The sequence below is a fragment of the Artemia franciscana genome, chromosome 7, assembly GCF_032884065.1.
Source record: "Artemia franciscana chromosome 7, ASM3288406v1, whole genome shotgun sequence".
NCBI lineage: Eukaryota > Metazoa > Arthropoda > Branchiopoda > Anostraca > Artemiidae > Artemia > Artemia franciscana.
The window spans coordinates 58186495-58213724 of record NC_088869.1 but is presented as its reverse complement, the minus strand read 5'-3'; the positions used below and the strand labels follow the sequence as shown (position 1 = coordinate 58213724).

At 35.8% G+C, this 27230-nt stretch overlaps 1 protein-coding gene and 1 long non-coding RNA gene across 6 annotated transcripts in view; one reads left to right on the top strand and one right to left on the bottom strand.

The window, feature by feature from the left end:
• Positions 1 to 27230, bottom strand: part of LOC136029527 (echinoderm microtubule-associated protein-like 2) — a 137698-nt gene that overhangs the window by 70026 nt on the left and 40442 nt on the right. For 2 of the 5 annotated variants that reach the window (XM_065707987.1, XM_065707988.1), the window contains 2 exons: positions 26034 to 26189; positions 6976 to 7102 (listed from right to left, as the gene is read on the bottom strand). In XM_065707987.1, coding sequence (XP_065564059.1) covers positions 6976 to 7102; positions 26034 to 26189 — 283 coding nt within the window. Of the gene's footprint in view, positions 1 to 6975; positions 7103 to 14509; positions 14630 to 18456; positions 18583 to 26033; positions 26190 to 27230 lie in introns of all 5 variants that reach the window. The other 3 variants (XM_065707983.1, XM_065707985.1, XM_065707984.1) reach the window with 3 other exon arrangements.
• Positions 8869 to 15474, top strand: LOC136029529 (uncharacterized). Its single transcript, XR_010618062.1, has 2 exons — positions 8869 to 8909; positions 14519 to 15474. It is a non-coding gene; the product is annotated as an uncharacterized LOC136029529 (long non-coding RNA).

Genomic DNA, 27230 nt, shown 5'->3' with positions numbered 1-27230 from the left:
ATGGCAAGAGCTCAAGTTAGGCATTTCACTCATTGCTTACTTATAGTATATGTTACTGAGAAAAGTATGCATGTTCGAACTTTACTTTTCAAGAAGACGAAGAACATTCAGGTAAGCCTTTCAAAGAATTTTGAGGGGAGTATTGAACTAAATCAAAAGGCGTTATGTGTATAAGGATTGTCGAAAAAGCGTAACTCAGGATTAACTGAATATATTAATCTGGAGAATTAATGAAGTGATAAGGGAGATGATCAAAAAGGCAATATTTGCATGCTACCTAAACTACAACTACCACTACTACTTCTACCACACTACTCAATTTACAATACTGAAAGGAAATTCGAACTAAATCAAAAGACGCTAGGTGCATGCATGTTATCAAAAAAGCTTTTCTCAATAATAGGTTTGGGTATTAAGTTGGAACTTTCAGGGAATGCTTCAATGGTAAGATCATCTGACCAAAAGGCAATATGTGCACAAAACTGCTAATAATACTGTTACTCCCACAATTTACTACTACTAATGCTCCTCTTATTTCTATTACAACTACTTGTAAAGCTAAAAGCATTGAGGTGAAAGTTTCAAAAAGTACAGTATAAAACAGGTTTTCAAAGAACACATCAGCAATGTCATAGCAATAGCTGATTGTATTAAGTTGAAGCTTCTAAGAATTGATGAGAGGGATTTTCTACTGGCCAACAGCCAATGTGGTAATATTATTAGTGCTAGTGCTGCTATTACTATTACACTGCTAATACTACTAATATCAACACTGGGGGTATGAAGTCGAAACTTTCGGGGCTGCTACTATAACTACTTCTGCTCCTACAATTTAAATAAATTAAAAGAGTTTAAGTGCATCCAGGTTGTAAAAGAGCATAGATTGAATATTCTGGAAATGATATTTAGTTTATTTTTCAGGTCAACTTGAGGTCAAATATATATATATATATATATATATATATATATATATATATATATATATATATATATATATATATATATATATATATATATATATATATATATATATATACGAGGTCGGAAGAGCCAAGAACTCATATGACATGAGCTCTAGCAAAATTCTAAGAATCAATAGATTGATTTAAAAGGAAAATCAGAGGCTTAATGCAGATCGGGATTCAAAATAAGAGCTCTGAGACACAAGGTCCTTCTAAATATCAAAATTCATTAAGATCCGATTACCCACACGTAAGCTGAAAATATACCTCATTTTTTCTACCTGTTCTTCTCTCTTCAGACCCCCCCCCCCCATAGTCAAACCGGGGAAAACGACTTTATCAATTCAATTTTTGCAGGTCTCTGACACGCGTACCAACTTTCATCGTCCTAGCACGTCCAGAAGCACCGAACTCGCCAAAGCAATGGACCTCCCCCCCTAACTCCCCAAAAGAGATCGCAACTAGTCCGGTTACGTCAATCACGTATCTACGACATTTGCTTATTCTACCCACTAAGTTTCATCCCGATCTCTCCCCTCTAAGCGTTTTACAAGATTTCCGGTTTCCCCCTCCATCTCCCCCCAATGTCCCCAGATCTGATCGGGATTTAAAATTTGAGCGCTAAGACATGAGTTTCTTCTAAATATCAAATTTCATTTCGATCCGGTCACCTGTTCTTAAGTTAAAAATACCTCCTTTTTTCTAATTTCTCCGAATTAATAGCCCCCCCCCCAACTCCCCCAAAGAGAGCGGATTCAGTCCAGCTATGTCAATCATGCATCTAGGACTTGTGTTTCTTCTTCCCACCAAGTTCCATCCCGATCTCTCCACTCTAAGCATTTTCCAAGATCTCCTGTTTTCCCCTTCTAATTCTTCAATATAACCGGATACGGTCAGGATTTAAAATAAGAGCTCTGGGACACACGATCCTTCTAATAATTAAATTTTATTAAGATCCCATCAACCATTTGTAAGTTAAAAATAACTCATTTTTTTAATTTTTCCTCTCCCTTCAGCACCCCAGATTGTCTAATCGGGGAAACGACTGTTATCAAGTCTATTTGTGCAGGTCCCTGACTTGTCTACCAATTTTCACCTTCCTAGCACGTCCAGAAGGACCCAACTCGCCAAAGCACTGGAAATCTCCCCCCCCCCCCAACTCCACCAAAGAGAGCGGATCCGTTCCAATTATGTCAATCACGTATGTAGAACTTGTGCTTATTCTTCCCATCAAGTTTCACCCTGATCTCTCCACTCTAAGCGTTTTCCAAAATTTCCGGTTTCCAAGATTTCTGTTTCCCCCCTCCAACCCCCACTGTCCCCAGATCCGACTTGAATTCAAACCGGAGCATCTGAGAGATAATATCTTTCTATATGTCAAGTTTCATTAAAATCCGATCACCCATCCGTAAGATAAATATACCTCAATTTTCACGTTTTCCAAGATTTCCAGTTTCCCCCTTCAACTCCCCCCAATGTCACCAGATCTGATCGGGATTTAAGATAATAGCTCTGAAGCACAAGATCTTTCTAAATACCAGATTTCATTAAGATCTAATCACCCGTTCGTAAGTTACAAACACGTCATTTTTCTAATTTTCCCAAATTAACACCCCCCCCTTAACTCCCCCAAAGAGAGCGGATCCAGTCCGGTTATATCAGTCACGTATCTTGGACTTGTGCTTATTCTTCCCACCAAGTTTCATCTTGATCTCTCCACTCTTAGCGTTTTCCGAGTTTTCCGCTCCCCCCATTAACACTGGATCCGGCAATAAAAGATCTGAGTTACAAGGTTCTTCTAAATATGATATTTCATTAAGATCCGATCACTCCTTCTTAAGTTAAATATACCTCATTTTTTCTAATTTTTCAGAATTAACCCTCCCCCAACTCCCCCAAAGAGAGCGGATCCGTTCCGGTTATGTCAGTCACGTATCTAGGACTTGTGCTTGTTTTTCTCACCAAGTTTCATCCCAATCCATCCAATCTAAGCGTTTTCCAAGATTTGGGTTTCCTTCTCCAACTCCCCCCAATATTACCAGATCCGGTCGGGATTTAAAATAAGAATTTTGAGACACGATATCCTTCCAAACGTCCAATTTCATTAAGATCGGATCACCCATTCGTAAGTTAAAAATACCTCTTTTTTATTTTTTCGAATTAACCATCCCCCAATCCTCCCCCCAGATGGTCGAATCGGAGAAACGACTATTTTTAATTGAATCTGGTCTGGTCCCTGATTCACTTGCCAAATTTCACCGTCCTAGCTTATCTGGAAGTGCTAAACTAGCAAAACAGTGACAGACAGACCGACAGACAGACTGACAGAATTTGCGATCGGTATATGTCACTTGGTAAATACCCAGAGCCAAAAAAAAACGATTAGGTTATAAGAGTTAAAAAAAACTGGAATTGTGAATTCGCAAAAAAATATAGCCAAAAACTGTCTATATTACATAAATATGAATGAAACATAATGAAATAATATCAAAGAAAATAAACTAGAAATGAATAAATATAGTCAAACAGTTCGTGGTAACGTACTGTAGTAAGGAGCAATCTGGCTCAATAGTACACGAGAGTCTAAAAACCGGAAGTTTGATACTAATAAATGCATCAAAAGATTTGGACTTTATGCTGATTTTGAATATATATCTACAAAAATGTGGAACTTCGTATTTTTTGCCAGAAGACTGATGACGGGTGCGTGTTTTTTTTTCAGGGGTGATCGTATCGACCCAGTGGTCCTAGAATGTCGCAAGAGGGCTCATTCTAACGGAAATTAGAAGTTCTAGAGCCCTTTTTAAGTGACCAAAAAATTGGAGGGCACCTAGGCCCCCTCCCACACTCATTTTTTTCTCAAAGTCAACAGATCAAAATTTTGAGATAGCCATTTTGTTCAGCATAGTCGAAAACATAATGACATGTCTTTGCGGACGACTTGCTCCCCCCCCCCCCAGTTCCCAGGGGGGGGTGGCTGAAAGTTACTAAATTTGACCAGTGTTTCCATGCAGTAATGGTTATTGGGAAGTGTACAGACGTTTTCAGGGGGAATTTTTGGTAGAAGGGAGGGGGGTTAAGGGGAGGGAGGTAGGTGGAAGGATCTTTACTTGGAGGAATTTGTCATGGGGGAAGAGAAATTTCATGAAGGGGGTGCCGCATTTTCTAGCATTATTTAAAAAAAAACAATGAAAATATAAATATGAAAAAGTTTTTCAACTGAAAGTAAGGAGCAGTATTAAAACTTAAAACGAACAGAAATTATTACGCATATGAGAGTTTCATCTCCTCCTAAATACCTCGCTCTTTACGCTAAAGTACTTCTAGTAATTTCTACTAGTTATTCTACAACCTTTGTGATTATGGGATCATTCTTAAAGAATTGGGACAAAATTTGAGCTTTAGTGTAAAGAGCGAGGTATTGACGAGGGGGCGAACTCTCTCATATACCTAATAAAAATATACAAATATAGAAGTTCGTTACGTAAGTTAATTTATAATTTACGTATATTTATTACTAATAAAGACGTTTATAAAAAAATCTAAAAAGTTCTAGTTGCCTTTTTAAGTTACAATTGGAGGGCAACTAGGCCTCTTACCCCATCCCTTCTTGTCAAAATCGTCCGAACAAAAATATGAAAAAGCCATTTAGCCAAAAAAAATAATATGCAAATTTCGTTTAAATTGTTCATGTGCGGTAAGCCAAAATCAAAACGTGCGTTAATTTAAAAACATTCAGAAAATTAAATAAAAAGAAAAACAATTTTTTTTAACTGCAAGCCAGGAGCGAGATTAAAATTTAAAACGAACAGAAATTATCCGTATGTGAAAGGGGTTGTCCTCAACGCCTCGTTCTTTACGCTAAAGTTCTTTATTGTTTAAAAAGTAGAGTTGTGACAAAGAGTCAAACTTTAGCGTAAAGAGCGGGGTTTTGTAGAGGGGACAACTCCTTTCATATGTGGAATAATTTCTGTTCGTTTTAAGTTTTAATGTCGCTCCTTACTTGCAGTTAGAGAAATTGTTTTTTTATCTTATTTAATTAAATACAATAAAGCGTGATATATTTTTTCGTAATATTAGTCTCATTACGTAAAATCAAATTTAAAACATTATTTAGAGCAAAGACTTTCTCTCCAACAAACCTCATAATGTATCTGTGCACACACTCAAAATGATTACTCTTTATCATCATCAGCTTCTTCTTGAATTAAATAAAAAAAAAAACAAGTTTTTTTAACTGAAAGTAAGGAGCGACATTAAAGCTTAAAACGAACAGAAATTACTTCGTGTATGAGAGGGCTGCTTCCTCATCAACGCCCCGCTCTCTACGCTAAAGTTTGACTCTTTCTCTCAATTCTTCTTTTTAAAAACAGTAAAAAACTTTAGCGTAAAGAGCGGGGCGTTGATGAGGAAGCAGCCCCTTTCATATACGAAGTAATTTCTGTTCGTTTTAAGTTTTAATTTCGCTCTTTACTTTCCGTTAAAAAAACTTGTTTTTGTTTAATTTCTGAACGTTTTGAATCAATGCATGTTTTGATTTTGGCTCTCCGCAGAGGAATAATTAAAACGAAATTTGCATTTTTTTTTTTTTTTTTTTTTTTTTTTTTTTGGCTAAATGGCTTTCTCATAATTTTGATTAATGATTTTGAGAAAAAAAGAGCGAGGGAGGAAGCCTAGTTGCCCTCCGATTTTTTTGTTAATTAAAAAGGCAACTAGAACTTTTAATTTTCTACGAATCTTTTTATTAGTAAAAGATTTACGTAACTTATAAATCAGCTTACGTAAAGAACTTTTGTATTCTCATGTTTTAATTACATATATGAGGGGGTTCACCCCCTCGTCAGTACCTCGCTCTATGCACTAAAGCTTAAATTTTGTCCCAATTCATTAAGAATGACCCCTGAATCACAAAAGCCGTAGAATAAATAGTTGAAATTACTAATAATACTTTAGCGTAAAGAGCGAGGTATTAGGAGGAGGTGAGCCCCTCATATGGGTAATAATTTCTGTTTGTTTTAAGTTTTAATGCTGCTCCTTACTTCCAGCTGAAAAAAAAATTTCATATTTATTTTTTCATTGTTTTTTTTTTTTTTAATAATGCTAGTAAATCCTGCGCTCCCTTCATGGAAATTTTCTTCTCCCATGACAAATTCTCGATGGAAAGTTCCCCCAGCATATCCCCCTTTTCTCAACCCCTCCCCCCAACCAAAAAATCCTCCTGAAAACGCCTGTACACTTCCCAATAACCATTACTATATGTAAGCACTGGTCAAAGTTTGTAACTTGTTGTCCCTCCCATGGGGACTGTGGGGGAGTAAGTCGTCCCCAAAGACATATTTATAAGGTTTTTCGACTACACTGAATAAAATGGCTGTCTCAGAATTTTGATCCGTTGGCTTTGGGAAAATAATTAGCGTGGGAGGGGGCCTAGGTGCCCTCCAATTTTTTTGGTCACTTGAAGAGGGCACTAGAACTTTTCATTTCCGTTAGAATGAGCCCTCTCGCAAGATTCTAGGACCATTGGGTCGATACGATCACCCCTGGGAAAAAAAAACAAAAACAAAAAAAAAACAAATAAACACGCATCCGTGATCTGCCTTCTGGCAAAAAATACAAAATTCCACATTTTTGTAGATAGGAGCTTGAAACTTCTACAGTAGGGTTCTCTGATACGCTGAATCTGATGGTGTGATTTTCGTTAAAATTCTATGACTTTTAGGGGGTTTCCCCCCCTATTTTCTAAAAAAACGCAAATTTTCTCCGGCTTGTAACTTTTGATGGGTAAGACTAAACTTGATGAAACTTGTACATTTAAAATCAGCATTAAAATGCGATTGTTTTGATGTAGCTATTGGTATCAAAATTCCATTTTTTAGCGTTTTGGTTACTTCCTTACTACAGTTCGTTACCACGAAATGTTTGATCAAACCCAACTACAAGACAAGTAAAAGTCCGTGAAAAAGCTATTCAAATAAAGTCATTCAAAGATCTTCCATAGATCTATGTTACCTACTTTGTAATAATGGTACTGTGTGGCCGTCTACTTTTCCTATCAGGCGTTGGCTCTCCGTTTCGGACATCTTGAGAATTTAATCTAGTTCGTGATTCGCGTAAGATACTGCTGCTGTGCAATGCTGGAGCTAGAAAAGGATAAATAAATAAATTAAAATCATATGATGAAAAAAAATTATCCAAACTAAACAAATAAGGCAAAGAAGAGTTCAAGCCGGTTCAAAGCTGGTTTTTGATGATTTCTCTTCGAAGATCAGATTTTACGTTGCCTTATGAATCATCTGTCTTCAGGTACGATAAATATTAAATTTATCAATGGAGACGGAAATTTTCCCTAAATCATTGAAAACCGCAAAGATTCCCCTCTCTACAAAGGGGATACTCAAATGGATATATCGAAGTGGATGTCTTTTTCTATTTTGTTAGTGTTTTCGAAAGTTTATGAAAACATCCATGAAAGACTTTATGATAACCTCACGAGCCTGCAAGCATTGTATGATGGCCAGTTCAGATTCTGAAAGGATCATTCGACTTCGTGTGCTGTACAACATCTAAAAATGTTAATTTAGCTTTAAAAAAGCGTGAGTATTGTAGCAGTATTTGTATAGATTTAAAAAAAAAATGTTTGATACCGTTGTTTTCATTATTTTATTGGATAGATTAAGAGATTTGGGTGTAAAAGAGAGATGTTTGGATTGGTTCAGTATGTATTTAAATGGTAGGTCAGTGAGGGTAAATCTAGGAGAGAATTTTCCAAGGTTTTTTCTGTTACTGATACTGCAAGGTCTGATACTGCTGCTGTGCAATACTGGAGCTAGAAAAGGATAAATACATAAATTAAAATCATATGATGAAAAAAAAATCCAAACTAAACAAATAAGGCAAAGAAGAGTTCAAGCCGGTTCAAAGCTGGTTTTTGATGATTTCTCTTCGAAGATCAGATTTTACGTTGTCTTATGAATCATCTGTCTTCAGGTACGATAAATATTAAATTTATCAATGGAGACGGAAATTTTCCCTAAATCATTGAAAACCGCAAAGATTCCCCCTCTCTACAAAGGGGATACTCAAATGGATATATCGAAGTGGATGTCTTTTTCTATTTTGTTAGTGTTTTCGAAAGTTTATGAAAACATCCATGAAAGACTTTATGATAACCTCACGAGCCTGCAAGCATTGTATGATGGCCAGTTCAGATTCTGAAAGGATCATTCGACTTCGTGTGCTGTACAACATCTAAAAATGTTAATTTAGCTTTAAAAAAGCGTGAGTATTGTAGCAGTATTTGTATAGATTTAAAAAAAAAATGTTTGATACCGTTGTTTTCATTATTTTATTGGATAGATTAAGAGATTTGGGTGTAAAAGAGAGATGTTTGGATTGGTTCAGTATGTATTTAAATGGTAGGTCAGTGAGGGTAAATCTAGGAGAGAATTTTCCAAGGTTTTTTCTGTTCCATATGGAGTTCCTCATGGTTACATCTTAGGACCCCTATTGTATTTAGTGTATGTCGATAGTGTGCGGTTCTATATTCCTAGTGCGTTTATGACATCTTTCGTCAACTATACAGCACTTGTTGTGGCAGTGAAGACCCTTGAAGAACTGGTTCAGAAAGCAAACAGAGCTCTGCAAGGGTTGAGTGAGTTTGTAGGCATTAGCTTACTTAGCATTAACGCGCCAAAGGGTAATTATATTCTGTTTAACCGGACTGGTGTATCTCCATATCTTCGCAATGAAATAGCAATAAATGGTTCTTTATTGAAGCGGGTTGAGGAAGTGCGGTACCTAGGATTCATTCTCGATCAGAACCTCTGCTGGAGGAGACACGCTGATGTAGTTGCGTACAAGGTAGCGAGTGGCCTTGAGATTTTAAGAAATTTTCAATATTATTATTCTTTGATTGCGCCGTATATAAATTTTGGATGTATGATTTGGGTTAGTAATTTTACGCACAATTTTTAACGATGTCCGATGTCTTCAGTAACCCAATATAAGGAATATTTAGGTGGACGTTGAACAAAATCGAAACAAACTATGAGCATGTGGACTTTTGAAAAGATGACAAAGCAATATTTCAAGACAGAAATTACAATAAATCATCATGTTTACTGATAATTTGAAATTGAAATTTGCGCTTTACTGAAAACAAAATACGTTTTAAATGTTTTCACTTTTTTTACTTAAACAAACAAAAAAAAATTAAGACTTCAAGAAATAAATATCAGTATGTGTATACTAAACTGACAATCCACGGTAAGCCCTACTAATATTAATTTTTGGTCGTTTTGAGTTTGACTCGGCTAATTATTCTAATTTCTGCTCGTTTTGAGTTTCATTTATTTAATGATAGTTATTTGTGGTAGTTTTACGCTTTTGCACTTATTTGACTTTATTTCTGTCCATTTTTGGCTTAATGGAGCTCTTTACTTTTCTTTGAAAAACTTGTTTTGTGGAAAAAGTTTTTTTTTAATTGATACAAATACAAGGCAGCGTCATTCAGCCACGGAGGGACTGGAGCCCCCCTGTCACCCTTATGGGCACCCATTCATCAAAGGGTACAGCAGGGAGCGCGCTCCCGGTAAGACAAAAAGCTAATAACATTTAATAAAGGTTAAATTTTGCGTTCTACGTCAGAGTGAACAGATGCAACGACCGACAATTAACTTTGTAGTGTATTTTGTATTAAACTTTCGTGAATACGACTATTTAGTATCTCTAACTTCTGTACAATTATCAGCAAATTGGGGGAAAAGGAGATAAATGGCCAGTCAAATGAGTAGGATGTATAAGATTCCTTGTGCAGGAAAAAATAAGCCCTTACGTAGGGAATATGAACCCTTTTGGAAGGCATTAGATAATAAACCGTTCCAGGTTCACAGTTTATTCGTATTAAATTTGAAGTAAATAGGAATGAACTTGCAATATTCGCACTGAATGTACCCAGGGTTATTCGACTTTCCTTTCTGTCATACGCTTAAGGAATATGTAGTTGGTTTTTGAAAACGTGAGAATTCATGCCGAAAATTTAAACCAAAGAAATTAAAACGCGGAGGTAAAGCACAGTAATCTTTCTTTTTCTCTTTAGTAGTACTTTTTATGCTGCCTAGAATCATGAAAGAGGAATTAACATGCGCAAGATTTTGATAACAATCTTGGTTTATTTCATTCCTGGGCTATTTTCTGAAATTTGGAGATAAAAGAAAAATGCAAAAAATTACGTGGGGTAAAACTAAAGCCTAGCCCTATTGCAAAAAATCTTAGTACATGCTAATTGGTCTTTCGTATTTACAAATTTGTAACAGCATATTACTGAGCACCAGATTATCCAAATCTGAATTTAAAGAAGTGGATGTACCAGATAAGACGTAGCATCTCTCGTTGCAATGGACTATCTTTCATAGCAGCCACAAAATCCAAAGCAAAAGCCAAAACAATGTGAAAACTATGAAAAAAAAATAATTGGATTTTAAGAAAAATAAATAGCGGCCTGGCCCGTTTTTGAGAATTTATTTAGAAGGGTACAGCAAATATCAGGGGATGGGGAGATGAAAAAATGTACACGGAAATCCACTTCTGCGATTGTGATTACCTACATCACTGCCATGTATTCACCTTGCACAAGGATCTATCCATAATTCAGAGCCCATTTTTCAAGCATACGGTAAATTATATATGTGCAAACCTCTGATTCATTCAGTTTTGGGTTTTGCCACACCTAATATTTAACAATGCTTCATTATTCAGCTTTCACATGTCTTAACAAGCAATATTCTTTTAGATTCAATTAACGACACTTGAAGCTTTGCGCTTTTAGTTGCAACATGTTAGTGTTTGACTTAGAGTCACATCCCCAAACATAAAAAGAAACTTGTAATCACCACTGTTATCTTAGCATCAAAATGGGAAATTCATTTCCGCTATCAAAGCTAAACTACTATATTCAAGTTAGCTAGCAAAACATCTGCTTAAAGGTTCAAACTGTGTGCACGAATGGTTGAACGTGACTTTTCTAGAATGAATAAAGCGACTTTGCCAGCCCTAATATTTACCAAATATCCATTAATTTATTATTTCGTACAAACGGCGGGAATCAAACGTTACAACCTCGCTCTGCATCAAGGATCCAGAAAACTTCTTTAAACTGTGCCACGGAATCTGCTGCCAGTTACTCTGTAAAGTCAAGTCACTTTGCAGACCATCTGTGGCCAAGCCCTAGAAGCCACCCCTTCCTACAGAGTAGAGGTCGTTATTGCCAACTTCCGCCAGTTCTTCTTGAAAAAGACTCTTCGAGTATTAGTTTAGGTATCTATATCCATAGCTTGGGGCCATAATTTTAGGCAGCGTTCACTGATACCAGTTGCAACGTATCTGTTCAGAGTGCAGGTACGGTAGATTTCAATATTGAATTTATGGTCTCGAGGAGGTGTTTTTAGTCTTAAGCGGAGGCAAGGGCGGATCTAAAGCAAAATCTTGGGGGTGGGGGAGGAATGTGACAAAGATGCCAATGAGCGAAATCTTGAGAGGCCAATGTGGAAAAGGTGTCAGTAATTGACCAAACTGACAAAATTTATTCTAAAAAACAGGGAAAGAGGGCGCCACAAAAAAACTTGAGGGGCGGTGCACCGGTTCCCTGGATCTATCAGTGAGCGGTAGCGGTCAGTCTCAAAGACGCTTATTGAGTTTTTGTCTAGAAGTGTGTCACCTTTTAAGGATTTTCGCAGCATTAAATTAGAATGATCCGGTTTTTGCATCCTTTGTTGTAAGTGCAATTCAGAAGATTTATCTTCGCTAATTAAAGAGATAGGTAAAGCACTCAACCCTCTTGGGTGAGTTCACTGACCCTCAGTGAAAAGGGTTCAGGATGATTTACAGGGGCGTAATTTGCAATGGGACAGGGGGCGGGGCTCAGACCTCAGTCCCCCTTAGGTGACATTTAGCTTCTTTAAAAATCTTGTCAAAACTAAAATAGACAAACATAATCAAAGCATCCACATAAACAGATCTGTTTTCTTTAGTATACTTTTGCCTTTGTGTCACTATATGGCTTATTTTTCCTTTTTCACTGTCATTTTCACTTGACTTCGGACCCTTCTCCCCTCTTCCTGCATTTTGACAAAATAACGCCACTGACGATTTACGATCGTAAATTTGGTTTTCTCTGTACTCAGACCAATCAGGATTACATATTTGACTATCTAAACAAGCATGTGTATATCTTGGGAGGAAGAAATTCTCGTGACATATTATGCAATTTTCCTGTTGGACATATAAGGATATGTCGAGGCATGATTTAATTGAACGTTTCAGTTCAAATTAAGCCATCGGGGTTACATTTTTCCAGTTTTAAACACAAATTGTTCCTTAATATCAAGCTCCCAAAAGATGGCGTTGAATTATCTGCAGATAAAATTGTCCAAGTTTCCACTCATTTACAACCAACCCTCATATCTTAACATCAAATTAAGCGAAGAAGGAAATTCATTTCCGCTATCAAAATTACATCCCTGTAATTAAGTTGACTGAAGGTAACTGGCGAAATATTTGGGTTTCCTTGACACAAATCATTGTAGAAACCAATTGCCAAAAAAAAAGATTTCGAAAACGAGGAAATCCATGACAATACCTAATACAAAATATTTATGAGATGCTATTGACTTACAGCTCTTTAAAAGTAGAAACCATGCGCCGTCATGAAAGCTTCCTTAAAGAGCGTTTTAAAGCAGAAGCTAATTACAAGGTTAATAGGTTTAAAAGCATTGACTGTAATGGATGAGCCTTTCTGAGAGGGCGAGCACATAGCCCCTCCAAGGCATTACGAGGTGCTGAAAATGAAATACTATTAAGGACGTATGTAATACCAAAAATGAAAAGTGTTGTATAAATACAAGACAAAAAAAGGCATACTACAAAAGAGCAAAAAGAGTCAGTCAAGCATTTTACCAAAGAGAAAGATTACTTTCCCGTTATTCCTTGGTAGAAAGTGTACATTTATTCTATTAGCTTAAATTTACTAAGTATGTTAGTAAGTCAATCGCGTTATTTCTGGAGAGAAAAATAAGTTTGCCTTTTCAAAACGAGATTGGTTCTAAAATATCATCTGTGAAGTTTGAAGCCAGTAAAACTTCTCTCCTTAACTTATTCCAGCAAAAAACTCCATTCCATTCCAGCAAGATTTTTCATAAGTGAAATCTCTGTTTCTTTGTAATTTAATATACATTACAGGCAAATTATCGTCACTTAATTTGAAATTCTGACAGATATAGGATGATAAAAAATAATACTAACTAAGATTACTCAAAATATAAAGCTCGATACGGTACTTCCCGCTTAAAATACAGTATATAGTCATTTGCAAACTAAGTACAGATTGGGAAAATAGAAATTAGTTCAAAATAGAAAAAAAGTCGGGCTTTTTAAGTCACTTGGTTATTTGAGAGTTGGTAGAGTATAACCAAGTCAAAACCAGTTAGGTATATAAATTCTCAGAGGATGATAATCTAGAAGCAGTTTCAATACAAATGAGCCAATCATTATTAAAACTAACATTTTTTTTTTAACGGAAGAGACATAAGCCTTCCACAATTTAATTTATAAGTGATGGCGATTGTGGCCAAATGCCGAAATCTATTGAAGAAAATCAAAGAAAATGTGTGATTTACACCCCAATGATTTAAATCATATTTTGTCAAAATTGCCAGTTTTGCAGAAATTTAAACCGGTTAAAAGCTGCTTAACGTCATAGTAAGTTCAAGCTTTTGGTAAGAAGATAAAACGCGAATGTTTTTTTTTTAGGTTTATAAGAAATTTGACTTCCAATCACATATTAGGCCCAATTTCCCGTAATTCTGTACATTTAAGTGTGCCTCCAAGCCCAGTCCGGTTCTATATCCATATTTCAGAGACTGCCTTTATGCTCCAATTGGGCACACACCATGCTGTTGCGCCATCATTTGGACAATCCCCGAAGATTTGTTCTTAGGAGGACAAGGACATGAGCGTAGGGGACAGGAGGCACATTGGATCGTCCTTGATTTTCTTATAATTAATGCACAATATCAAATAGGAAAAAATAATTTCTGAAATGGTTTTATCAAGAAAATAGATAAAACCGAAATAATCTAATTGAAAACTAGTTACTTCAGTCGACTATTCTAAAACGTTTTTTTTTTCCATCCTCTGTCTTGAAAGTTCAAAATTTTAGGGACTTTTGTTTCTTATTTATAAGACGAAAAGGCAATAGCCATCTCACCAAAACATTTCAAAGGGGGCTTAGATTTCACTTCAAATAAACTAGCTTTGAACGAAAAATAAGACAGTGTAACCACTAAACTACTAAGCAAAATGAAAATGGCACAATCCATCACCTTCAACATCAATGTCTAACCTGTCTTAAACAATAAATAAAAAAGCCTTTTTTCCTCCACATGGCGACTAAACGCATCCATATTCAACTGAAAACTAGCCACAACCCACCAAATAAGAAGTTTGCGTGTTAATATTTGTTATTATGTTATATAATTTTTAATTAAATTTACTTCTTGTAGGAATTCGGCTTCCCCCAGTACTAGTTCTTTCACGGTTTGAGGAATCACAACTTCCTTCTGATAAGGTTTCCGTTTGAGATGGACTAGTAACTCTACTTTCGTCGTTCTTACCTAGAAGACGAGGTTCAAGATGCTTAAGACAGACTCTCGGAGCAAAAAAAAACTAATCAATTAGGATTACTAGAACTACTAACAACTTCGAGGGATCACCCACTTTCAACAACCTGGTGTACTTTCTCAGAGCACCAAGTGGTGGACAGTTCTGCATACGGAACACTTTCGCTGTGTTTGGCACGTTCCACCTGGTGTACGTGATTTCTGAAAGTCGGCGACCCCTTGAGCCATTACGGCAAACAGCCACTAAGGCCAAAAGAGCACAAAATCAAGTTAATTTCTTGGCTATAATTAGCTTAAGTGTCGCCAATCCTTATCAAGAGTCACATTTCAATCCTTGTCTAGTTTTTTAGAATACTTCTGCACAAAATGGTGTAAACACAATGTTTTTCATGTGGGTAGATTTGGGGCATTTATGAATAAATTGTGAGAATGGAATTTATGATAAACAGAGGGATTTTGGAGTAAACAGAATGCATTTTGCCATTTTTTTTTCATGATTATAGTTCCACCATAGAAAGGTGACCGAAGCGTCCTTTCGCCACTTGGTCCAAATCTCATAGCATCAGGTGTGTTATCCAGCTGTGACAAGGGTGGCACATTACCCACAACGCTTGGCAAAGTTCCACCATGCTTGGCATACCCCACCTGGTGTACGTGATTTCTGAAAGTCGGCAACCTCTGGGGGAAGGGGGTTTATGGTGGAAGTACACCCTGAAAAACGACCGGAAAGATGTTTGATAACTGTCAGTAGAATGTCCCCAAAATAAATCTTTTTAGTTTTTAACTGCTCAAATTTAAGGAATGATTGATATACGTAATAAAGATTGTGAATTTGTTTGTTTTGAAGTGCAGTAGGTACATAAGTAAAGTCATTAGTTTGGAATTTAAATATGTTGAGACCACTCAGAGGAGAGAAGGTCGGATTAAAAAAAGTCACAACTCCTCGAGAGAGCAGGACTTGCGACAGGGAGGTCTCAATCGCGGCCCCCAGAGTTTGCAGGTGCAACCGTAATTATGATTTCCACCATACACACACACACAAACATATACACACACACACACACACACACATATATATATATATATATATATATATATATATATATATATATATATATATATATATATATATATATATATATATATATATATATATATATATATATATATATATAAAGAACCCTTAAAAAACATAAACTTAATGTCACCTTTAAACATTCAAATAAAATACAGAGCTTTTTAAACAGTGGCAAAGATAAAACCAGCCCCATTCCGGGTAGTGGTGTTTATAGAATTCCCTGTTCTTGTGGCCGTTTTTATATTGGAAGAACCCAACAGCAACAAGTTGAGAGGTTATTAGAACATAGGTCTTCAATTCTACGCCAAAGGCCTGAGATTTTGAACATAGGTCATCTTATTTGACAGCACCTACATTATTGCCCCCGTTAGAGGTCCCATGCAAGTTTTCAGGGAAGCAGTTGAGATAAAAAAGCACATTCACCAAAAGATAGCTCTCAATAGAGACACGGGAGAAACTTTGGACAAAAATTATTCATTCTAATCGTTTTCACATAAATCCACAAAATTTTGTTGCACAGTCAAACAAAATATCTGATAATATTCTACCTGGAAAGAGATTAGCCTTTAAGAGCGCTGTAAGCAAGATGCAATTGTAAAATGTCATTTAGACTTGTGTTTTTTATTCAGTTACCCTTTCACCGGTACTGAGAAAGGGTCATCATATTTTAGTTTTGTGTTTTGTTTTAAGGTTTGGTTTTCTTATATTTTTTTATCAGTTTATTCTGCACTGAGGACGGTCACGCGGAGGTCTTGACCGAAATATTTGCATAATTTTCAAGTTTTTCACTGGCTGTTTATTGTCCTCGTTCTTCTTTTCTTTGCGATTTTGTGTTTTTTCAGAATTAGCCAGTGTGGTCTCAGAAATTATTTAAATAGCTAATAATGCTAAATATTAGGAATCTTCAAGGAAAAAGCACCAAGTTTTGTGGGAAAACTTTTTTTTTATAGAAAATATGTTTATAAAAAATTCAATGCATTCAAACTTGAGCACTGGTATCAGAATTCAACATAAGTCCGTAAGGCACAGAGTGGATTAACCCGAATGAGAGAGAGGACACTCCCAGGCATTAAAGAATTGGTCATTTCTTCCTTTTTTTCGTTTTCATAACTTTTTGTGATTTGTTTTAACCGGATTTGACTTATTCCAAGGGAATAAACTACTGACAAAATTCATTTCTTTTTTCTCGTAGATTCCACGAATCTACGTGGAATCTACGATTCCAAATTCCAGAATGATAAATTCTATCATTAAAAAGCAAACGATTTCTTATTAGCACTTTGGTACAGGTCATTTACACTTACTGAGTCCTAGAAAGTTATAGGAGAAGGGAGGACAATTAAGCCCTGGAAGAAAGCTTTTTCTTGCTTTACAGTATGGTCAGATATCAAAACCAACAAACTTTAAAATTAGTATTTATGTAATTTTTTATGTGTTTATTTATTAATTATTTATGTAATTTATTTGTGTGTTTTAGTTGTTTTGTTTTTTCTACAGCAAGAAAGTGAGTAAAAACCCTCCTCACATAGAGGATTATTTCAAAAAATTCACTTATGCCTTGCTTTTTTGAAATTTCACAAAATGTCGAAGCTTTAAAAAAATTTGGTGTTTAATGGAGGGAAAATGCCGAATTTGTCTCTTCGCTGGCTCTCAAGCCTGCATGCAATAAAGAATCGTAGTTAAGAAGCTGTTATGTTACAGGGTATATAAGTAAGTATTATTAAAACACAAATTTATAATTTGATGCTACATAACTTTAGTAAATATTGTGTTTCGAATTCGTACGGATAACGAAAAAATAAAACCGTATCAATACTTTTAAATATGAATTCATTAACGTTAAAATACAGATTTACAGTTCAAAGCTACAGAACTTTGGTACATACTGTGTTTCGAATTGATAGGGATCGTAAAAAGAAAATCAGACAGTATCTATACTGTTTAATATGAATACATTAAGCTTAAAATAAAGATTTATAGCTTGAAGCTGCAGAATTTTGGTACATATTGTGTTTTGAAATTCATTGGGATCGTAAACAGAAAATTAAACAGTATCCACGTTGTTTAACATGAATACATTAATATTGAAATAAAGACTTATAGTTCGAAGCTACAGAATTTTGGTACACATTGTGTCTTGAACTCGTACAGATCGTAAAAAATAAATAAAACAGTATCTATACTGTTGATACAAATAGGCCACGTTTGGATTACAAATAATTTCTGAGACCACACTATTAGCAAACTAATGAATTCCGATCGTTTTTATATCTGTCCACCGAATCATATTTCGCAACCTCTCTCTGTTAATACCATGCCTGGTATGCGATTAACTTTCAAAAAGGCTTTGCATAAAATGAAAGTTTGAAATGCCATTTAGTAACATATTTTTATTAATTAAGGCAAAAACTAAGTCAATCGATTTGGTTTCTCAACAACTCATATGTCACATGAGATTTAAAACCACGAAAAACATACGTAGTGTGATTTTATTATGGAGAGCCAAGCTTATACAATGTACTTTATACGTAGCCACTTTTAGGCTTGAAAACACAAATGAAGCTCGTCATTATTTAAAGAAAGATTAGCATCAAATAAATTGGTTAGCTGCGGTTAACAAATGAGCAGTTAATTAAAATCACACAAAGTAAAACCATCAAGGCCATGACAAGAGGTAAATTTAACTAAAAAAAAACAGTCACGAGGGTTAGTTTGGCAAAACATTCAAAAAACCTAATTTTACTTGAATCATCTATCAATGAAGATGCATCACCCTTCTCTTCAAACACTGTGGAGGGATGGGAGATACCCTCACGGTCCCTCAATGGGCTTGCACGTCTTCCTCTAGCTCCACTAGGACTTTCACGCCCTAAAAAGAATCTCTTTTGAATGCTGTCGGCTCCCACAGAGAGGGTGAAAACTTATTAATGAATAGCGAGTGTACTACTGTGCGCTTTCCCGAATGCCCAATCCACACTGGAATATTACTAACCAAGATTTAGCAGGCGCTAATTTAAGCCAATCAGAATTTTTCACGGTATTTCAGCCAATCAGAAAATGCTATCAAAAGTCTGATAGACTAAAATTAACCCTAGCTAAACCATGGTTTTAGTAAAATTTGTTTGTAAATGGAACATAAAAAATTATTACTGGTGTTTCTTTTGCGTCAGTTTAGCTAGAAAACAATATCAATATTATGAAGGATACGTTACATGATAATGAGTTAAGGACCATTGCCCTCCCAAAGGTCTGTATTTCCTAGTCAATTTCAGGAAAACTTTCATCTCTAAGTATAAAATGGAAACCGGCGATTACAAAACACAAACAAATTGAATGATGAGCTAATCGTCTTTAACCACACCATGTTTACACTTTCACATTCGGTACTGTAGACAAAAACCTTTTGATGAAGTTGAACAACAATAGCGTCCTCAAAAAAAGATGATACGTCTGGATAGTATAAAATTGGGTAAAAGTTTGCTCTTTTAATATGAAGGAAATTCAAATTGAGCCACCCTCTCTTCCAAGGGACACTACTTAAGGTTCCCTAACACCTAAAAACTAAATCAGGTTCTCTAGACTCAATAACTATTTGCTTTGCAACCGCAGTCAAAATGGAGATCCCACTGCAGAAAAGTTAAAGCATTAAAACAAGATATACCCATTTTTGAACCTTTCTTGCTCTGATAATTCAGCATATTCTTATTACCCTGTTTTAAAGGCTACTGGATTTCTTGAATATGCTACCGTCTACCCCCGCCCCCAAGCTTATTGGGCCCAAAACTGACCTAGAGCTTATTGGGCCTAGAAATATTAAGAATACCCATTAAGTTCTCCCTCCCCTTAAATGAAACTTAACTTTGAGCTTTGAGAGGAACAATACTAGCCCCTTGCCACTGGCCATGATTTGACAATAAAAACAGCTCAAGTTCGAGGTAGGTTTTTCGGTACTTGTTAATTAGACGAAAAACACTCAAGAATTACGCTTAGGTTAGATCTCAGAAAACCGGTTTCATAGCCACAAAGACAAGTGATGGGTGATAGAATGTATTGGACTTGAACAATTTGGGCTATATATTTGCACATTAGGGGGGATAGATTAGGGGCACTGTCCAAATACTTTACAAGACTTCGCTATTTTATATTACCTCCCTCCACTTTCTAAGGCCTTCGACCCTCACAGCTAACAGCCATTCCGCTCAAACAGCGGTATAAGGTCGAATTTAAAATATAACAAAGTAATGGATTTATTAAGAAAGAAATCATACCGCCCCCTCCCCTTTAATCAGAATCTTTGTACCCTGCATATTTTAGCCTAATATTGATTTACACTCGATAATTAGAAGTTTTACCCAAAATGGAATATATTTTTAACTTCTGTAGTATACTTTCTACAGGTAAAAAAAAACACACAACGTCAAGACCCTGTGCTTAAAAATCTGATACTTCTACCGGCAAATTAAACGGGGGTTCCTCTATGGCTGGAGTTTACGGGCATAGTCAATTATCATACAAGACATATTTTCGACATCTTGCTTCTTTTGAAGCATTTTTTGGAGGGGCTGGGGGCTCACAGCTTGCAATCACTTCGCTCAAATAGTGCTATAGAGCCCAAATTAAAACAAAAAACTATACCTAGCGAAATTCACAGATTGAACATAGCGTTACTTTAATCTTTGCCGCGTACGGATCAATTTAGAAGGCGGATGTTTTTCTTTTTCTCAGATAATTTAAAAGTTATTTAGATTTTCTAAATATATGATGTAAATCTAATATATATATATATATATATATATATATATATATATATATATATATATATATATATATATCGGCAAGTAGATTGGCTGCACCGGCGAGCTAAATAGCTTAAGGTTGGTACACTGAATAATAAATAGAAATAAGTGATTTCCTGGTGTATCGCCCCCAATTTAGGACAACCGTCCCGTAAGCACGTTTAATGGCGGTGGTTGTGTGCTTCACAATGGATTTCCTGGTTTTGTGGAGCGATTCAGAAATGATTCACCCGAGGTATTTCAACTCTGACATAGCAGGACTGAACGATTTACCAGGGAAACACTATCGCTCTTAGCCCTGTTGAAAACTAGAAACTCGTAATGTTAACAAAAAGTCCGATTGACTGAAATTCGTTTTGCAGTCTATTCAGGTTGTCTTGCAAGTCTGCCTTCGATCTGCTGAGAAGGAGAACATCGTCGGCGCAAGCTGTATAAGATAACTCGGTACGGGGACGAAGAAAAGATGACGAAATGTGTTTCAGAATCTTAGAGATCGCATGTTAGAAAATGACAGGACTAAGAACACTGCCTTGCCTCACGCCTCTTTTGACTTTAATTGGTTCTAAAACTTTTATTTCATGCTAAAATTAACGGCTTTTCGCGGTGGCTGGAGTATACAAACATAGCCAATTATTATATAGGACATATTTTCTACATCTTGCTCCATTTCTATCAACAGGATGGTTGGCCCCCAACCCCCCACTGTACTTCTTGGCTGAAGGGCCATGAAACGGAGGTTTGGACCTTAAGGGTCTAGTGTCGTCTTACTTACTTACTTTTTTACTTTCATTTCTATTAGTTCTTTCTAAATTTTTTCCTCATTATGGTCCGAAAAAAAATGTCAAAATGGATCTGACCTTATTTAAAGGTCTATTGTGAACTCACAGAAAGAACCTCAGATTCTTTTTTTGGTACTGCATTAAAATTTTAATTTTTATATTTGCTGCTTACCGTATCGTGCAGATGAGGCGATATGTCTCAGTTGTGTTTATCGAAAAAAAGAAGATTCCAAATTAACGCCAGTTTTTCTAGCACAAGGTTTCACACTTAAGGGAAAAAAGAAGATGAAAATATAGCACTTCAGAAAAAATCAAGCGAAATTAAGACAAATGTTTCAAGATAATGTAATTAATTGGAAATAAATTGCAGTTCCTGCAAGTTTAGGTGGCCCTAGACTACAGAATATTGGCAAAAAGCCAGTATCATGATCCAGCCCTGATCATACGAATTAACATTTAAAATGTTCAACCGTCAAAGCAAAACCCCCTAGAGAGAGTAGTTTCTATGATTAATATTTTTTAGATACGCTCTAACTCTATATTTACTTTACTCAAATTCAGTCTTATGACATCCAGTACCTTCTTGGGAAACTTTAACTCTTACTAACTGCATTTACAAGATGAAGGCTAAAACAATAAAAGAAAATTAAAAACTGATTTTCAGAGAGGGCATTTTTTAATTCCCAGGAAAGACTCGGACCTGGTTAAGGCAATACAAAGGACATCGCCAACCAGAATATTTTTACCAGTTCGATTTCTGAGTCAACTATAATACATGTAAGTAAGCAATGTGCTTTCACTTATTCAAAGAACCTCTGGTATCATTACATGATACTTCATTATAAGAACTAAATAAAAAAACTAAAAAATTAGTATTGGCGAGGCTTGCCAAAAATCATTGATCTAATGTCCGAGATTTCACATCTGAAATTGAAACCAGTTGTATCGAGTAAGAGTGTTAGATTTCATCTTCCCTAATACAGTCATGTTGGGTGAAATTGACAAGATCAGAAAAAGTGGTATTTTTAGTGCCAAGAAAACGTGGCTATGTTGTTTTGTCTAATATTCAAATAAGAACAATAGTTGTTTCCTTTCAATTGTGATGAAGCAGAAGGAGCCGGGCGAAAAACAACCATGATTCTTAAAATATTTTTTTTCAAGTTTTCCAATCGACTATTGCTCAATCCAGGGACATAAGCAGGGATGGGGCTCAGGACACCCCCGAAAACCTTAATTTTTTCCAGATTTCTCGGTAATATTTACACAAATTATCAAATAAAGTCATTTTTTGTATTATTGTCATGCGCATAAATCCTTCCTTTATATCTAATTCAACTTGTTCACTAATTTCTGTGTTAAGAGTAACCATAATTATTGAAGATGTTTAGCCAAACATGGTTCAACAATTTCCACGTCAATGTTGGAAAATTCGATTTATTTCCTTTCTGTTATTGATGTTATTAAATATTTTTAAATCCTAGAAAAGATTATTAAAACTTCAAAGATACACTTTTTCGTAATTAGCTATGCAGCTATTATGGGCGCCTACGCCCTAAAAATAGTTACACCTGTTTCCTTCATGAATAAAACTGGAAGTAACCCTTAGAGTGGAGTATGGCTATTCTTGTCGGTGTTCAATGCTTTTTATATGAGACAATCCATCTGTGTAACAGGGGCATAATTTGCCATGGGCAGGGGTAGGGTAACTGCCCCCTCCTGACCCAAGTTCCACCCACCCCCCCTCAGACCTAATTTCCCCCAGATGAAATTTAGTTCCTGCTTTTAGTTTAAAATCTCGTCAAAATTTAGATAAGTCTGCATAATTCAAGTATCCAGAGAAACAGGTCAGTTTTCTTTAGAATATCATTGTTTTTATGGTACTATATGGCTCATTATTCAGTTTTCATTGTCATTTTCACTGGATTTAGGAAAGTTGGCTTCAACTTCCCACCCCGCCCAGGATTTTGACGAAATCACGCCACTGCTGTGAAACTCTAACATTGTCGGTCCGGTAATTGAATAATAGAATTGTGTACAATTTGGGAAGAAGAACCAAAGCAAGCTTTCTGAGCTATTCCAGGGGTCACTTTCACCTTCAAAGGTTAATAAGAAGAACCAGTAAAAATTGAAGTTTGTAGCTCGACAGCGTGTCTCCAATCTGGTATATAGTGTATAGCATATCATCCAACCCGCATTATGTAATTTGTATTATTTTTTTTTTTTTTTTTCATCTGTTAATCTATTTTGGAGCAACTAAAAATCAGATGGAAATATTTTTTTATATATAATTTGTTATTTATAAAAATTAACAGTCTTTTGCTTTACAAGGGTATAATCTTGAGGAATCTTAGTAAACTGCAAGTCAAACTATGTTTGCTTAAAAACATTTGATAAAAACTTTTCCGATAAAAAAAAGTTCTGATCAAAAAAAAAATGGTTGATCCTTTTGAGACCCCATTCCATCGATGACCATGCTCCGAAACTTTTTTTTGTAGTAGGTTCACACTTTTGAGGAAAGCCTGTCCCCCACCCCTAACTAAAATTTTGTCTTTTACACAAAGATCTATTTGGCAAGGGACTTACCCTTTGACCAGAGGACGTAAGAATTTGAGTTTTGATCCAACGAAGAAAAAATTTGATCTTTTAGGCACATTTTTTGGAGGGGGCATCCCACCACGATAATCTTTTATATTCGGTTCGCTTGACCCAAAAGGCAGCAAGGTTTTAAACTGATCAGGGAAATTGAGTTTTTTAACCATTTTTGGACACCCCCCCCCTGACACCCATCTCCTTCCGAGAAAAATATTTGGCTCTCTTACGCCATTAAAAGTTGTTTGAAAGTTCCAATCTGAATAGATGAAGCTTTTTTGATCATTTTAGGGTCCCATATATGGGGGAGGGGCAGGTGCTCCAACTAAAAAACAGTTCCGGCCCTTTTTAAAGTCCATCTTTAGAAGATCCAAAGTTTAGTTTTAATAATTTCTAGCGTATATGGATCCCCATAGCCAAAGCACTTAATGATGTTTGTCTCAAGTCAATCAAAAAATACCCTTTTTAGGGACCCATCCTTTTGTTCCCTTGGCCCAGGTACTAACACTTTTAAGGTTCAATCATTCAGAAAAAAAAACTTTTAGCCCTGTTTGGACTCCGTGTTGCGGTGGAGCAATATATCTTTATCTTTTCCTCTTTGCATTTTGAGCCCCATGTATTAATGCATTTAAAACCACGTATTAATGTAGGGCCGATCCAAAAACCGACTATTCTTTACCCCTATTTTCAGTGGCCCAAATTTTTTCTTTGTGTATTAGGTTCCTCCAGATCCAAGGACTTACGCTTTTAAGCTTTAAACTGATCTGGGATAAGTTTTTAGCCCATTCTTAGGCCCCCTAATGCTCTTCCCCTCCCAAAATAATATGTGATTCCCTTGATCCAGGGAATGATCCTTGACAGTTTCGAGCCCACTGGATAATCTAGATAAAAAATGTCCACTTTTTTCCACCATAAAGCCCATCTGTAAGTAATTAGCAATTTGCGCAATCTACAGTTATTGCCCCATGGGGTATGAAGTTCCTGTCATCCCCGAAGGCATGTTTATTGGAGGGGAGGTGCGTAGAAAGAAGTCAAGGAAGGGGGCTCATCAGTTTGGATTACTTATGAATCTTATAATACTTATGAAAAGGCCACAGCACTTCCGAGCTTATTTTCAAAATATACAAAGTTTCCCTTAATATCTAAGAAAAATATTCCAGTCCACAGCTCAAGATTCATGTGGGTTGAGCGTTCTTCCAACTACTACTACTACTAATAACTCATCTCAGCATCAAGCCGTCTGAGTCCAACATAGCTGCACATACTCTACTTCTCCATCCGTCTATTGAAAGTCTCCCTCTTTGCACCCTCTCAGGAAGTTTCCATTTCCCTTAAATCTTTTCTTATGATATCCTCCCATCCCGACCAAGGATGACCTACTTTCTGTTTAGACCTAGGCAGTCGGCCGAAAAGGACAATCTTTGGCAATCTGTCATCCTTCATCGCAAAACGGACGCTAGCCATCTTAACCTTTCTCTCATTATACCCCAAAAAGAGGGATCGAACCACACTTTTCCTACAGCATACTGTTTGAAATGCGGTGAATTCTCCCAAATTGCACTTCCAAATTACACTTTTTTGCATACATATGATGCAGCAATGTGATTAGATCACATTCTCCGAAATATGTTCGATTCTTAAGGATTTTTAGATGGTTAAAGTTTATTTGTTTCCAATTGAAATTTTTTGTTAAATTCAGAATAGTAACCAATTCTTGCAATCATCCATAACTTTGGCGTATTGATTTATTGAAATTAAATTGTGTCTAGAAATACCAAAACTTCTCTTTTTGGACTAATAGAGAATCCAGAAAAAAAAGGAAAAAGATAATGCAAAAAATCCATCTCGAAATAAAACCTAAGGTGCAAAATTCTTAAGCTAGAATAAACTTTTAAGGAGGGGAACAATTTTGCTCCGGAAAGGGAAGGGGTAAAAAGGGGTAGGAAACAAAGGGAAAGGGAAAATTTTATAGTATAAAATGAATTGGTTTTTGTTTCTTACTTTTCTTTTTCATATCAGTAGACTATAATTCTTTAAGACAAACAATCTAATGCAACACCACAAATAGTTATTAGCAAAAAAAGTAACAAAACATAAGTAGTGAATTAAAAAAAAAATAAAAAATTAAGCCAGCAATATAATGCCAAAGAAACTACCTTTTGACGTGAATGACTCAAGACTATTTAGTCGTCTCAGGACATCAGCAAGTGTTGCTCTAAGGCAAAGTATTTCATCGTTCTGTTCATGAACTTTTCGTTCCAGACCATGGACTCGCTCCTTAAGGGCTTCGTTTTCATGCTCAAGCATCTCATCTGTAAAAACCAGAAATTATTATTTTTTATTTATCTATCGGAAGTCCATCCGCAACATTATCTGCCACTGGTTAATTTCACCTGCTCAACCAGGTGATATACAACCGACCGCTGATTCGCCTCCTTTTTGCCATTTTCTTTACAAATTAAATAAAAACTAAGTTTTGTTTTCAAAAAAGTGTTGCATATAGTAAAACAGACCACAACTGAATTCACAACTCACAACTGATTACAACTGAAAACAAACGGAAATTACCTTATACTCTGTAAAAATAAATTAGAGTTCCAACAATACTTATTGATGGAATGTAAAGCACTAAAAGAAAATACTTTTTTTTAAAGAAATAATGATTCGCGAGCATATTCAACAGAAATTCAAATCAAACATTAGAGTCATACCAGATAAAAGCGGAAACTAATTGTCTTAAAAAATTAATTGTCTTAAAGTTTACAAGATAACATAAAAATATGGAAATATATTATTAATTTGGAATGAGTTGAATTTACTTTCTACAAAATGCTGACACAAAAATTTGCGCACAAAGATTATAATTTTATAAGACTTTTACGGGTAATTTTTTATAATACCTTTTTTGTGAGTTTCTGTGGTTAGAAAATCTGTTAAGATCCTACCCTAATCTTAACAATACTAACGCTTAAAATATGTTACCTTCTGAATTAATATCTTTAATTAATAACGAAGATCCTTACGTGAGAGCAGCGATGAACGCCATTGTTATAATGAGAACCAAAGGCGTTTCAAAAAAAATCTTCCCTGGATTTGCCATAAATTTGCTGCTAACGCTAAGTAACTAAATGAGCAAATTTATCAGGAGAAAGAAGACACCTGTAAATGCATTCAAGTCCTTTACGTCCACGCAAAGGAACCAAAAGCTTCCCAAAATAAGGGAATATTCCAGAGATTATTCCGTATATGAGGGGGCTGCCCATCCACAACCCCTTGCTCTTTACGCTAAATTTGTTCAGTGCTTTAGAAAGTCTTCTTATTCTAATTCAAAAGTCTTCGTGTTTCAGCAGTCG